The following is a 16,178-nucleotide window of genomic DNA, read 5'->3' as shown; positions in this document are numbered from 1 at the left end:
ATTTGGCGTGGACCCTTCTTAAATACCTGTGCATACAGTTTTCACTAGAAAGCACGTGCAAAGTCCAACAGAAAACTGGCGCACAGTCCTTAGTAAATGTGCCCCAAATCTGGTGCTATCCAGTGGAAAAGTGCCTGGTACCATGTAAGTTATGCTACTTCACACTGGTTGACTGTTTCCAGGAATAACCAGCAGACCTTTGAATATTTATAACCAGCAGACCTTGAATAATTCAAGACTAGTACATGATAATTGATCTTCAAGTTAAAATTTGTTCTTAGGTGCACAGCTCCCTTTTATTACTTCACTGGATATTCCACTTTTCCATTTGTAGTGGTTATGGATGGGGATTCTGTTTTTTTGTGATGGTTCATGGGATCCCCATCTATAAGAAATGTATGAGTGATGTACAAGGTGTGTATGAGACACATAGGGGCACATTTACTTACCCGGCCCATTCGCGATCCAGCGGCGCGTTCTCTGCACAGGATTCGGGTCCGGCTGGGATTTAAGATGGTAGTTCCTCCGCCGTCCACCAGGTGGCGCTGCAGCGCCGAAAATAATCTTAACGCCCCGGAATGCACCATCCCATAGAAGGTGAAGGTGAGCGCTCCCCAAGCGACACATTTTCGGATTTTAAATGCGGCGGTTTTTCCGAATACGTCGGGTTTTCGTCGGCCACGCCCCCCGATTTCTGTCGCGCGCATGCCGGCCCCGATGCGCCACAATCCGATCGCGTGCGCCAAAAACCCGGGGCAATTCATGTACAAGCGGCGCAAATCGGAAATATTCGGGTAACACGTCGGGAAAACGCGAATCGGGCCCTTAGTAAATGACCCCCATAGGGGCAGATTTACTTACCTGGTCCATTCGCGATCCAGCGGCGCGTTCTCTGCGCTGGATTCGGGTCCGGCCGGGATTCACTAAGGTCCGTGCGCCGATATTCACCAGGTGTTGCTGCTGCGCCGAGGTCCGCCGGAGTTCACTTGCTTTTTCTGGTGTATGTGAGTGCTTGATCTTGCGACCCAAATGGCTTTTTAAATTCCGCAGTTTTTCCGAATCCTTCGGGTTGTCCGGCGGCCACCCCCCCCCGATTTCTGTCGCGTGAAAGTCGGCGCGATTGCGGCAAAAATCGATCGCGTGTGCCACAATCCCGTGAAATACAGCGCAAAACGGAAATATTCGGGAAAAACCCGACAAATTCGCGGCTGCGGACCCTTAGTAAATGTGCCCCATATTCTCCACCCCTGACTTTGGCTTAGAAGTACCGATGTAAAATCTTAAAGGATGAAAGTGGTCTAAGTTACTCAACTTTTTATGTACAGCTATTACTTTTATATGGTACATCTACAAATGTAACATGGCAGTAAAATAAATCTCTAAAGGCCATATACACATTTGCCTACATTTCCAGTCTGCTGTCTAGGGGGATATTTTTCTAACATACCCTCACCATTGATGTTGACCTGGTCGGCGGGCCTGACCTGAATTAACATTTTGGGGTTGAAATGTGTCTGGTGAAGTATCTACTCTGCACCAGTCAAAGAGGTTTGGCGATTCTTACAGGAGTTTAAGTTTTTCTCTTTTTCCTGGAGCCTACGGATACCAAGTATGGGCATCCAACTTAATAAGTCGTCTATAGATCATCATTTAGCAAATGGTATAAATGTTATAATACTATTTAAGTACTTGGATAGGACAGGTGTAACATAGATCTGCTAGACCCAAATGCAAAATCTGTCCTAGGCCGCCTCAACTATGGTTTATATTACCTCTCAAAAGGGGAATAGACACTTTATAGGTTCACTGGGCCAGGGTGCGACCACATGCTCTGCACAACCTCAAGTAATGCCCCTTGCCAGGTTTCACACAGGAAAACTAAAGGTACACCTGTCTAGTAACATAGTAACATAGTTTATACGGTTGAAAAAAGACACCTGTCCATCAAGTTCAACCAAGGAAAGGAAGGGATTGGATGAGGAAGGAATTTAGGGGAAACAATTCTATATAACATAACCATCAATGTTATTTAGGTGTAAAAAGTCATCTAGACCCTTCTTGAAGCTCTCTGCTGTCCCTGCTGTGACCAGCGCCTGAGGCAGGCTATTCCACAGATTGACATTCTGTATGACAGAAAGTCACCAGGTATCCATGTGGCCCAATTGGTCTAAGCCAATACGCGGTCTCATTAAGGCTGTGATCTGGTAGCACAAACTGTGGCCAGATGACAGCCCCCAAAAAGGTCTATGGCCCTAGTGACAGTGTGGTCTCTCCATTGTGTCTCGCCACATCCTTACTGAGCTAGGCAGCTGTGCCACAACATATAGAGCGTGTCCAAAAAATCGGACCAATATGCAGTGCGGCCGCTTAGCTTCATATGGAGAGGGGAGGGTTGAGGAGTACCCCAGGTTTTCTGTGCCCTGCTATATGTATAATAAGAGTCTTATACTGTATAAGAGTAAAAATACTGGCCTGGTGGCAACATATGGGGGTACATTTACTTATCCATTCCTTGAGTTTACAGAAAGTGCATTGTCCGCCGATAATGCACTGTGCCGCGATTCACTTTGATCGTACACCCGATATCCTGCATGTGTCGCTTCCCCGCTCAGGTCTGACAGAGTTCACCATCTTCTTCCTTGTACATATAAGTGCATTGTCTTGCAACAAAATTTGAATCTTAAATCCCGCGCTCAGTCCGAATCAGTTGGATCATCCGACGCCCCGCCCCCGATTCGTGTCGCATGGAAGCCAGCGCAGCCGTGACACAATTCCAGCGCAAACCCCTGTTAAATACTGTTCAGAGCTGCGATCTACGACCCTTAGTAAATAAGCCCCATAGACTCAAAGCAGAAATACCTAACATACACAGCAAAGACAGCATTAATAGACCCTAGTCTAAAAAAGGGGCTTACTAAATATAACGCTATAATAGAATCATTGCACCTGTCATGGTCTTCTGTAAGGAATATCACATAATTAAGCTGTATGGGTATAAGTGTAATTACCAAATTATCTTGTCTATTAATTATGCGGCAATATTACCACAAAACTACATGGTGAAAGAGTGACAAGGCTCATTTCTGTCACCATGGAAACAGATGAAGCCTGTAGGCCGCACTGCGCGGCGGAGATGCAGTTACTATGGAAACCATGAATCAGCCCTATTATTAGTTAATGGGACTGGTATTGTAGTCTACAATATTTGTTTTGAAGTGGAGATTAGAGAGAAGGTTAAGCTGAGCCTTTTGGCTTCGAGAAAGTGTCATATCCGAAAAGACGTGCATTACTAATGTTATTTTCAGACATAGCCATGCAATATACTTAATGGGAGAAAACGGCAGTAGACAATAAATGTGCACTTTATACAATATCATCTGTTTCATTCCCGTTATAAAGTGGAGGACAAAAGGCAAATGACTGGATGCCAGGAGTAAACATAATCACGGAGTAGTAGCATACCAACTCATTACACCGTTATAGCTGGTAAACTCGGAGCCACGATATGTTATGTGGCTCCTAGACCGAATAAACCTGGAGTTACACATCATTGGGATAACAATTTCCCTTTCTTCTATAAACGATTCTATAACGACGCAGACATGAATGTAGTTTTTTCATTAAATTAAAAAACCATTGGAATTACTATTCTATAAACACATAAAACATTCATACAATCAGCGCGAACCTTGGCGGAATAGTAAGTATAGTCCATTATAGTGATGATTAAATCTGACATTAGATGCACAGGTATGTGATCATCAAAAATCATCAACCCCCCCCCCCCCCACCTCCATAAAACAAAATATTTTCAGATCGGCATATGACTTGATTATTTTTTGTTTCTTTCGTATGAAATGGGAGGATCGTGGAAGTTGTATGGAGATTGTGGTGATTAATTGCTCTGGTAGATGCCTTGTAGCAGTGCAGGAAGCAGGGACAAACGCAGAGTTAAAGTCCAAAATTCAAGTGTTTTATAGACACAAAGGTGTCTATGTTAGCTAGGCCAACATGGACCAAACAGACTACTCCTGCTTACCACATGTCTGCATTAACCCTTGGGTTACTGTAGAAAAAACCAGGGCTTTTACCATGTGCCTTTTATCTGCCTGTAGGACAGATAGCGGTTCTCCCACACGACACCTCTCACTTTCTCACAAGATGTAAATAAGTACTTTATGTATCCTCGGATCACAAAAGTGATGATCAGATCACTTCACCATAAAAGTAGCCAGATCTTTACTATATAATAAAAGACTTTTGTGCTGTAAAAAATTTTATTTTTTGCCAGCGTTTAAAAAATGTTCTAGAATACCTGTGACTAAAGTAATAGCATCCAGAGAGCTTCACCAAAGGTCACAGTGGTCAGAAAGGTCCGTCTCTAACTAGGGGTCGTCTGTATGTATGATACATGTCAAACCACCCACTTTCCTCAAGTGCCTTGTGTCATGTTCCTTGTATGACTGGATTCATATTCGCACGTAGAAAGAATTCCATACCGAAGTCCATACCCAAGTCCATACCCAAGCTATATTTATCAGTCTCATAGACACTAACTAAAGCAGTGATACATATACGCTACCATTGGTCCTTTTAAAGGGAGAGTATTCTTGTAGAAAGCGTAACGAATCTTGCAATATTTGCTTCACTGAAACCTTGGAGACTTTTATTGGTTCAGATTAAATCGGTCAATGTTTCTTGTTACCATTTTTTAGGATTTCTTTCCATTTTCTTTAATTAAATCAAATGGATTTGATTTGATGCCTGAATGATGGAAGATTCATTTCAAATCTACAAATCAATTAAATCATCCATTCTCTCATCTCTATTCATGATCTATTATAGGTGATAAAGTGTGGCTTTGGGACAACACAAGTAATCTCTAGGTAATCTCTATTTAAGGGATTGCTGATCCTAAAATAATTGGGGTACCTCTAAAGCTTGTTTGTCAACTTTTAACCTTCCTGGTAATGTTTTTCATATCGATAAACCTTAGGTGGTATACGACGGGTTTAAAGGAGATCTGTTCTTCTCTACATAGGTAGATCTACCGCCAACTAGAACATTAAGTGTTGCAGCAGGAAACATGCTGTGCATTTCAAAAAGAATATATTGCAATCATTTTGTCATGAAAGTTTGCTATTAGCATTTAGTCTGAAATATACATGGAAGGAGAAACTGAGTTGCAATAATGTCCTTTAATCCAAAACCTCATTAAGAGCTTGTTAGAGTAAAGAGGAAAAGGTAATCATTAGCGGGAGCCAAAACGTGCCATGAATAGTATATAGAAAATCTCTATATCATTTCAAGACTGACTTGGATCACACACAGCGGCCACCTCCCGCACTTGGTGCCGTGAACCTGCAGAGCTCTTCTGATGCCAAAAGAGAGTTAGGAGCTTCAAAGGAGAACAGGCTACATCACTTCCGACAATTATGAATATTGTCTTTGGGACCTTGTCCACCGCAAAGCGAGTTGGTCTGGCTGCAGCGTGGTGCCACCAGGTCGCTCCAGGGGTGCCACTAGGCCCGCTGTGGCAGCCAAGGTTGAGGTACAGACTCAGCGGGCAGTCAAGGAGTCAGACACAAGCAGGTAGTCAGGGCAGGCAGCAGACATGCAGAAGTGACGTCCGGGGTCACAACAGGAGATCAAGGCAGAGACAGGGAATGGGAACAAGGAGCAAGGAACAACACAAGGCAGCTTTCTCTTATCACAATAGCTCAAAGATCTGGCGGGGGTTGATGGGAGCAGCCGGCTTTTAGGGAAACCCAAAAGTGGCCAGTGCCAATCAGCAGTGAGCTGACCCTTTAAATTTACGAGTGCCGGGATTGCCCTAGGGAGCGGAGCATGGAGACGGGAGCAGGAGCGTGGAGAGGTGAGTGTGGGCCATGGGATGGGGCAGCGCCATGGATCGCAGGAACACCTGTGACACTGCCCAAGCTTACTAAAGCCTAAGGCCTAATTCACATGCACATGTGCTCAACCAGGCCAAAAACCCAGCAAACCACGTGGCCAAGTGGAGAAGGATGGAGTGAGCTTTACTCACCCCTACCCTCTCCTTTGGAAGATGGGTCACCATGCCGCAAATCCAAGCATGGATAAGACCTGTCCTTTTGCAGCACGGTTGCTCAAATTCGATCACGGGGCTGGGATCTGGCTGCAAATTTGAGCGGTTAAGTCACAGCCCCCAATACAGTTGTGTGCATGGAACCTGAAATATGCTGTAGTAGAAGGATGTAGCTGCAACATGCTGTTAATGCAACATCAACGCGGAGCCTCTAGATAGTAACAGAACACAGTATAAGTGAGAGGTGCTATGCAGGACCGGAAGTAAAGACAGAGGTGAGAACAAGTTATTTTCTATTTTTACACTAACTGTAAAAATATATCAATGAAACCGGACAACCCCTTTGAAGGCAATACATGGCCAAAGAGTTGTGGCTGGTAAAGTTTGATAAGAGGGCTCTCAAAGTTGTGGCTTTGGGGAAGACCTTCTGATATGCGTGGCCATAAGGTTCCCTAGTGCCTTTTAACCCACATTGACTGATACTTTGACCAAATCCCAAATGGAAACCAGAAGCAATTTTGTAACTTTTTTTGAGAGAGAAAGCACAACTCAAAACTAAAACTGAATTTTCAGTTTTTGGTAAGAGTTTTAAAGGAAACTTTCATGAAAAGTAGTACAATGATACAATGTCGGCTCATCTTCGTGCATCCAGTAGATTACATGTCCCAATCCGGGTTCTGTATATTGCATTGTGTACTCCTCCTCTTACACTGCAGATACGTTGCAGGCACACACCGCACAGATCAATGTCTCTCATTCATCAGAAATCCCATAATTGGGTGATTTAATAATACATTTCTAAAAGCTTTGCCTCTTGTCAGGAAATGATTTTCATTTAACAAGCCATCAGTTCACTGAGTGTTTTTTATGCTTAATTGATGACTGACACATTTAGTCGGAGCCCAAAATCGAATCATTTGCCTTCCTTTCTGTTTTAATAAATTGCTCATTGTAACAGTTTTAATTTCCTTCAGAAGTAGAGCGCGGTCATAACAAGGTTGCCACATGCTCCGGGTAACAATAGCCGTGTATCGGGAGGTCAGTAGAAGACGAATTTCTATAATTGAAGCAATGAGTAAAAATGCAATAAAATAACTAATTCCATGGAAAAAGTACAGTTGATGTCAAAATATCATTGTAATTTATCCGTTTTTTGGCGTATAAGTTGTAAAATAATCACAATTCCTGGTGGGCCCAAGTGGGTGTGGATGGGTATGAAGGGAGCGGGCCCAGCGGCAGCATGTACCGGCGTGGAAAGGTCCTGCCCCTGCGCACTAGCTATAGACTGTTAAAGAACAATTCTACGCCACCCCGTACTGATGGGCACATCTGACCTCCATATACTTCAGGAGGTTGGAGCCTCCAGATATGTCCAACGCACCAGAGGGACAGGAGGAACAACATACGCAGGCATGCCATGCACCAGCATAAGGTACATAAACCCCTATGATGCTTTAATACATGGATATTTACAACTACACAATGTAATATACAGAAGCCTAAGCGTATACCATTACATCATGTGTCCTACCTTATCCTGCAACATGTAATTTAGGCTAAAGGAACGAGCATTTCACAGGCCGCAATTAACATTTCTGTGCTGTCCATGTGTCAATGGGATGTGAGATCCATTCACACATCATAGACCTCAATAAAGACTACCTGAGCTGCAAACACGGGCAGGATTAGGACCGGACGAGTTTTGCAACTTGGCTAATGGTCTCACACATGTGGAAACCACAACATTTATATAATCCCATTGAAATTAATTTGTCCGTGTATTATGGATATATTATAATGACTAGAAATCAGATAAAAACAAGGTTCTGGGTTCTGGTGTGTGAGGGCTTGGGTTGTTCCAAAGGAATTGCAATGAGATTACCGGATGAATGCTCTGCCACTAAAATACCTACTCACACTCCCCATACGTCCTTTTTGATGATCTAGTAGTGGGGATTTATATATGACAGGGTAAAAGTTAGGATATGTGTTTGCCATTTATTTGTATGTAATAGCTACAAACATGAATTTGTATCAATAAAGTTTAATATCAAAGGGTTTGTACCAAGTTATTCTGTCATTCCTTATCCTTAGGGGATGTTCTGTCTTTGCCAATGTTTCTCCAATTGTCCCAGGAATCCGTATACAACCAACTCTAAACTACCTATATCACCCAGTCCTCTAAAACGCTTTAATGAAAATCCTATCCCGTTTGGTTAATTTCTTTACACATTTTTCTTAATTTCTCCCATCCCTAAGCTCTCAGGTGCATGACAGCAATTTAAAGGAAACCTATCGTGAGGAATCTACTATAAGAAGTAGATATGATGGTAGATTCCTCTTACTGTCTCTGCCCTAATCTGTAATTTAATAATCCTGGAATTTAACCTAACTTGTTAAAAAACCTTATTTTAGTAATATGTAAATTACCTGCAGAGGCTACTGGGGTGTGGAGTAGCCTTAGCTCACGATACCAGGCTAGTACACACCCCAGTAGCCTCTGCAGTTAAGTTACATATTATTAAGATAAAGTTAGGTTCCAGAATTATTAAATGACAGATTAGAGCAAATGTAGGCAGGGGGAATCTACCATCAGATCCACTAATGATGGTAGATTCCTCATTGTAGGCTTCCTTTAAAAAAATTGGTCCAAAGCTAAGTGCCGGAAAAATATTCATACAGAATCTATTACACAACATAGCCTCTACCGGTAACCTGTACAGCTAATCACCGGTCTCAGCAGTCTCATGCCGTTTACCCATCAGGCCAGTAACTGGCTTGGATTTATTTATGTGGCTACAGTTAACCGAGGACGGAACTCTTTTTACTCACTTCCGGAAGTGGGATACATTTTATATTAGTTGGAAAACCCCTTCAACCATCTTCAAAAAGAACCACGTTTTATTACTTTGTCCTTCGAGACCACATTCGGCTATGCTGGTTACCAAAAGAAATGTGACCCAGTTATCACCACTGGTCATGCTGACATTCATGCAGTAGAAGAACAAATTACTTGTATTGCTCATAACTGTGTGTCTGACCCGATGTGCAGGTTACGGTAAGTGGCTCGGATACAAATCAATAAAGGAACGCACATATTAGGCCGCAGGGTCGTTAGGGAAACGTTAATGAGATACTGAGAATATCATGTACCACTTGTCCTTAATCTCCGCGAAAGTCTAAACAGGACCTGACATTGGTGATATTAGATGTGTTATTTTAATATACGGCAAAAGCAGGTTTTCTATATAACCATTGAGAATTTCCACAGCCTAAATTGCTCGCAGTTAGAGTGACAAGCGGCTCTGGATGTGAGTGAAGATATGATTACACGGCTACAGGGCGACCTGGAACATGAGGTCTAACAACTTCAGTAACAAATGCTATGCAACTAAGGCCTCATGCACACAACATGAAAGCGACCCCCTGTTTGTGCCCCTTTTTGGCCACCAGTGGTCAGCACAAACCTTTATCCTTAGGAAATGAGCAGTGTGAGCTCACCTCACTCACGTTGTGTGCAACATCACACCATGACCATGCACAGTAGGTCCTGTTTGGAACCCTTAACCAACAACCTGTTTGGGACCCTTAACCATCCACAGGCTCTTATGTACCAGTGGTTGTCCATAGGTTGAAAAACATGGCTGCTTTTTTTCCGAAAACAGTGGCACAACTGACCATGGTTTATATTGCTATTGCAGCTTTACTGTCTGTATCTGAACGTCCCTTAGGTGCAATGCCATGCACTACCCAATGGGTTTTTCAACCTTCACATAACCATTAAGGGTCTCAAATGACCCCTTTATATAGTAATACTTAGCGGTTTCTTAAAAAGGTGTAATTCCCACTTTCAATGATACGTTGTGCAGATGCGGCAATACCAAAGATGGATCCAGCCAGACTAATCTCTAGATTACGGTTAGATGCTCACCACCAAGCCGACTCTCACCTGTGAGATATGGATGTTGAGTTGTTCGAGTTTCATGTGTGTTAAAGAAAATGATACATTTTTGAATTACATTTTGGTATTCAAGAGTGTATCCTAGAAACCATCCGTTTTTACAGGTTTGGCACTCATTTGCCATCAAGTGCCGTCCATTTTTTTTCTTCACTAACTCATTCTGTACAATCAAGTCTGAAACCAGCTCAGAGTCGGACATGCTGTAACGGAATGGAAATATATTCCATTAAAAAAATGGACATGTGATTTGATCCATAAAGAATTATTTCAGTTAGTGCGAATGTGGCCATTTTTAACTGTTTTGGACACAAACCCTAAAAAAATTAAGGTTTTTATTGTTCTTATAGGACGCAATGGTTGCTTTAGTGACCAACATTACCTGGTCAGGTTCCACTTACTTTTCAATATTAATATATGATTTAAAAATTGAAGGCTGCCTAAAAATGTGAGGGGAAATGAGTTATAGGTACAAATAATATCATGAAATGATCATATATAGTACATAGGATAATACAGCTCATTTGTAGGCCATGTACAGGCTTAGTCCTGCTTTCGGAAACCAATAGAAATCTTTGCATTTTTTAGGAACTGAATCCAAACATTGCAACCAAAAAATCCACCACAGTTGTATGATTTATGTCTTTACTTAACCAACACAAAAGGTAATTTTCAGGAACTCTTTTCAATTAGCTCCTGGGATCTGTCCATTCCTGCCATGTATGTGAAGGTTTAGCGATGCAAGATAATTCAATCTTCTAAAACATCTCACTAATTGTCTTGTAGAAGCCTGAAGAGTATGACATGTTTATTCCAATTTCCAGTTATCGCTTTATAAACAATGGGAGCAGCCATGCATGTGCCATCCAGTATAGCAGAAGTGACATATCTCAGACTCACTTCTTTTACATTGATAGATGAATACATGAATGCGGGGCGGCAAACGTTCCAATGTATAGAGACATTATAGAGTTGTAAACCGTGTCAGGTGGGCATCAGGAATTTTATACCTACTGCTTGGGCTTATGCAGTTCTTTTATGTATCCATACTATCCAGTTAACCTGGTTGTAATTTGTGTTGTTGGAGCAGCCACCAATGATGACACCATAGCACCAGGAATTATAAAGTCACTATAAGTTTCTTAAAAATTGCCACGTGTCCTGCAATATTTGCCTTTTTTTTCTGAAGAGACGGTGATTTCCATCAGCTCAACTGGTAAACTTCCAAGTCAGATAATAATAATGTTCATTGGTATAAACTAGGGCTATGCACACATTATCCATCATGGGTTTCCCTGTCAGGATCAGTGGATCCTCTGGACCAGCGCGGGAGATGGAACTAGCCGACAACTGGGACCGGAGTTTAAGTGGCACCTGGTTTTCAACAGAGCCCGCCGCAAAGCGGGTTGGAAAAAAACTAGAGATACTGACTGCAAAGATGAGAGGTCTTAAAAAATAATGGCTGCACAGTTTGTTTGATGCTTAGGTACACTGCTTCTTAACTTTTTTTTTTATTATTTTCAGCCTACGGGGAGAAAATGTCCCTGAAAGCCGCCACAAGCAACATCACCAACAAAAATGACCCCAAGTCTCTGAATTCAAGAGTCTTCATTGGCAACCTAAACACAGCCGTGGTGAAGAAGAGCGATGTCGAGTCAATCTTCTCCAAATATGGGCGCGTAGTTGGCTGCTCGGTGCATAAAGGATATGCTTTTGTACAGTATTTGAATGAGAGGCATGCTCGGGGGGCTGTTCTTGGGGAAAATGGACGGGTTCTGGCTGGACAGACACTAGGTATGTAAAACTTGCTTGCTATTGAGTGTACTAATGAGTTATCGACCACCTGTTCTTTAAAGATGTTATAGAACCTTGTATTTTTCTAGACCTCGTCACTTCATTAAGACTCCATAATTATAATCATGCCTTAATGCATAGCAAGCCATCAATGTAGGTGATCCTCAACAAGTGTGATCCAATGAGTCTGTATACGTAGAGCCAGGTTACGTATGTTCATGTCAGAGGAGGTCAAGTATCTTCTATCCATTCCTGAGACCACTAGACGTATAACTTGTTTGTGTTATGCTCCATTAGCAAAGAACATTCCATAACGGAAAAGGTCCAAAGAGTTATCATAAGTAGAGCGTGGGATGAAAGGTTTTTCTTAAGATGTACTTTAACAAATGTCCCTCAATGTGTATACAGCAAAAATGTCCTCCAGATACAAGCGACATAGTATGTGTGAACAGCTAAGGTCACTTTGTAAATATGAAATAAGTGGATGTGAACATGTTTTCTTTCTTTATGCTTGAAGGCTTTCACACCAAGAGGATTTAGCAATGCCTCTAAGAGGTCTTAGTTGTAGAGAAATTTCCCAGCTTCTCGAATCATACATTAGTGTTAACTGAACGTTCACCCAACATTGGGGCTCCAGAAGAAGAAACTTTTTTATAAAGAGACCATTGAAAATAGTTATACTTTATAATGTTCTCATTGGTTGGAAATTAGTTTCTTCAACTGGATCATATTTCTGTCATTATGAGCCAATTAACAACTCAGGTCTCTCTTGATGATGTCTGACCATGTCCCACCAAAGACACTTATCCACCATAGGATCAAGGCACATTATCACATCGCTGGGCAGTGATTGGGAGAACCATGGACCATAAGTCTTTAACTACAGTATTGTGCATGCAAGATTGCCGCTCCATTCATAACTATATGGTTCAGCTGAACAAACCAGCAACTGGTTAAATGCTGCTGGTAAAATGCGTGCATCACCATTTTGTGTAGGATCGAGGCATGCCCGTGAGTGTGGTTTAGCCATTTTAATACCATTGACAACTTTGCCAGCAGCATTTAAAGAGTTAACACCCACGATGGGTGCCAGAACAGAGGGGCGACAATGGTAGAGGGGTTTGAGCCAAACCCACTGCCAAAATTCTGACAAAGTTTCAGGACGGGTCCAGGGCCCCTTAACCCGCAAACTTCGGTTTGAAGCCGAACTTTGCGGTTCGGGCCCACTTATCATTTAATGCCACACATGAGCACTGGGACCTCGATTACAAGGAGGACTTATGGGAACCCTTAGCCAGCCATTCTCTCCATCTCTGGTCTTCCCTCCAAAAAGTTTCACACATATCCTGTGTCTTTGGTGAGATAACGCCTTTAAGGAATACAGCACTACTTATGAAAGTAAAGATTTATGGAGGACACATTCAAGAACAGCTTAAGGTTAAAAACAGACAAAAATAATTCCTTCAACACGAGAAGACATATCTTGTTATATAATGGCTTCTTTAGGACAAATTAAGGAGATTTCATAAGTGAGAGGAATACTCGATTGTCAAGATAATGTGACATGTCCAGGTAGTCTGTAATGAGGACATAATGTAACGTGTCCAGATAATCTACGATGGTGAGATGATGTTTGCAGACAATTTTTGTCCTACCTCCTTAAGCAGTCTTTGGACAAATGTACATAGTAACTACAGATTACATTGTGATTACTCTCATTACAGTATTATTTAGATGAACAAAGGGTTTACATATACACTGTACCTGGCAGTGTCTCAAGTGTCCTGGGATCCAGTGAAAGTTTTGGATTCTAAAGTGGTTGTCCTCCAGAAAACTACCTTGTGATGGCATCAGGATTCTCGTCGTTCTCTGTGATTTTGATCCAAGATATAGTATGGAATATCTTATGACAGATATGAGATTCCGATAAAAGTCATGCTTAATATACACGGTTTAATATATTTTTACGATAACTGATCAAGTTATTTACCCTAAGGCAACCTTCTTTCAAGAAGTATCAAGCAACCCAATGAAGGATATAGTTGGATTGTTCCAATGGTTGAAACATGACAAAGACTTTTATGGTACCTTTAAAGGGATGTGATACAGTGTATTAGGCAGCAAGTGAACCACCAGTTTTGAGTTAATATATTGAAAACGTTTGAAATAATTGAAGAGCATGAGGGTCTGTGCAACTTTGCCCTAAAATTTTGAAGACTAGATGACTGGGTCAGAGCCAGTGTCTAAAACGGCGGTCTTTTTTGGAATGCAGTGATTACAAAATCAAAAAGTTATCCAAAGAGAAGCAACCATTTTTCAGGAACCCAAGATTAGTTTATATGTTTCGGGAGCAAATACTAACTTAGTTCATCATGAGGAGAGAAAAAGAACTGGACCGCACATCCACACATGACACAATGATCTACTGCCGCTAGGCTACATTATATAACGAACTCGAGGTTCTTAGTTACATTTTGATCAAATTGTATAAGCCCACCAACCACTTCAAGGTGACCTCTTTTTGGTAGGTCCCTACGCTATTGTGTGCGGCATCACATGGCATCCACCACCGCCGTAGCACAGCGCCAGCAGGGACCAAGACCTGGTTTCCCCCCAGCACCCGTACTGGCAGGCATAGCCCCCATGACTCCAGGCCCGGGTCCCCACCAGCACCGCAACCACAGAAGCGGCGGACGCCATGCAATACCACACCATGTGAACAGGAAAAAGGCTCACCATGTGTGAACAGGTGTTGAATGCTCACTGTTCCATGTAGTCTCAGGCACTAGCTGAGAAGAAGTAGGCGGCCCCTATATGCAGTCTCCTGCTAATTTAAAAGCACCTGGGTCGAATGGGGCGGAGTGCTGGTGCCAGGCAAAAAACAACATAAAGGAAGGGATAGAATATACTAAACCAACATGAGGAGAGAAAAAGAACTGGACCGCACATCCACACATGATACAATGATCTACTGCCGCTAGGCAACATTATATAACGAACTCGAGGTTCTTAGTTACATTTTGATCAAATTGTATAAGCCCACCAACCACTTCAAGGTGACCTCTTTTTGGTGGATCCCTACGCTATTGTGTGCGGCATCACACTTAGTTCATATTGGCCTTTATAGACCTTGATTAGCGTCCCATATGATGTCCCCATATGAACCCCTGTCTACCACCAAAAATATCTTTAATAAGTATCTGAGAACCAGAACCAAAACTTTGCACAATGACCTGGTCTTATGATTCAAGGTTCTTTTGCACTATGTGTCTCGCCTGGTGCATGTGTGTAGGTCACCTAAAAAAGGCAAATCGATGGCCACCTCAGGTCTTGTCCCCCATGTGGACATATTCCATTGTTACTGACCAAGAATATCCCTTTATGGCAACAATATTTCCGATTGGCATTGATCTAATTTCTACGCCCCTGACATTGCAAAAATTCTTTTGGAAGGTTGTGGGCTATGACTGAGTTCTAGATGTTGATTTAGCTCCCAAATCTCAATCCAGGAGAATAATTGCCATCGATGGGTTGTTCCACACTTTTCAGCCTTCATCGTTTAAATGATCTTGTGATAATGCCTTGGTGTTTTTAGAAATCTTAAGTTGTCACAGCTGTTTTAGCACAAGGGGGACCTAATCATGGTGGTGGTATTAGTGTTACGGCTGATTGTGAAAATTTAGGTCCACAGACCATCTGTATTTAAAAGCAGTTCTGAACTATTTCTATATTGGGGACCATATAAATGTCTTCTATTATCTTTGGGTCCTGCAGAATGAGGAGTACAATACTAGATTTATTCACTTTTCAGAAATTCTACCACCACCATCAAGTTCGCAATATTACGGTATATGCCGATTTTGTTCCCGGAGAATGACTATTAAGGTCTTAGCCAAGCCCCTGTAATATTTGCTTTTGCTCGCTAATATTACCCACAGGTCTTCATTAAAAAGCCCTTTGTATTAGTTTAACAAAGCTCATCATCTTCCAGATCTCTTGCATAATTGGAGCTAAAAGGCCCTCAAGATTTTGCTCTTTTCGTCTGCTAGGTTTCTTTATAAACCCTCTTAGATTTCTATGCACATTTTGCTCCTCATACAAGGCTCCAAGATTACAGATTCTCCAGCTTGTTCCAAGCAAATATTCTAAAACGACAGTGACACTGTGACTTGGTCGTGTGGACAGAGCAGTAAATCTACAGAACGACTCCTCGGGATGTTTTAAATCTGTCTCTGTGAGGCAATGCAGGATTCTCCACTCTATGATATGCTTGCCCTCCCTGGCCTGGCAGCTCCGGGTATAATATACGGCGGGTTCTCCCGAGGCTGGCACACACATTCATGCTCATATTACTGCTGT

The 16,178-nt window shown here is 42.1% G+C and overlaps 1 protein-coding gene across 3 annotated transcripts in view; it reads left to right on the top strand.

Moving 5' to 3' along the window:
* Positions 1-16,178, top strand: part of RALY (RALY heterogeneous nuclear ribonucleoprotein) — a 119,306-nt gene that overhangs the window by 75,167 nt on the left and 27,961 nt on the right. For all 3 annotated transcript variants that reach the window (XM_072112187.1, XM_072112185.1, XM_072112186.1), the window contains one exon: positions 11,550-11,819. In XM_072112187.1, coding sequence (XP_071968288.1) covers positions 11,564-11,819 — 256 coding nt within the window. In that variant the 5' untranslated portion in view covers positions 11,550-11,563. The remainder of the gene's footprint in view (positions 1-11,549; positions 11,820-16,178) is intronic.

This window comes from Engystomops pustulosus, chromosome 6 (assembly GCF_040894005.1).
Source record: "Engystomops pustulosus chromosome 6, aEngPut4.maternal, whole genome shotgun sequence".
Taxonomy (NCBI): domain Eukaryota; kingdom Metazoa; phylum Chordata; class Amphibia; order Anura; family Leptodactylidae; genus Engystomops; species Engystomops pustulosus.
This window is presented reverse-complemented; position numbering and strand designations above follow the sequence as displayed.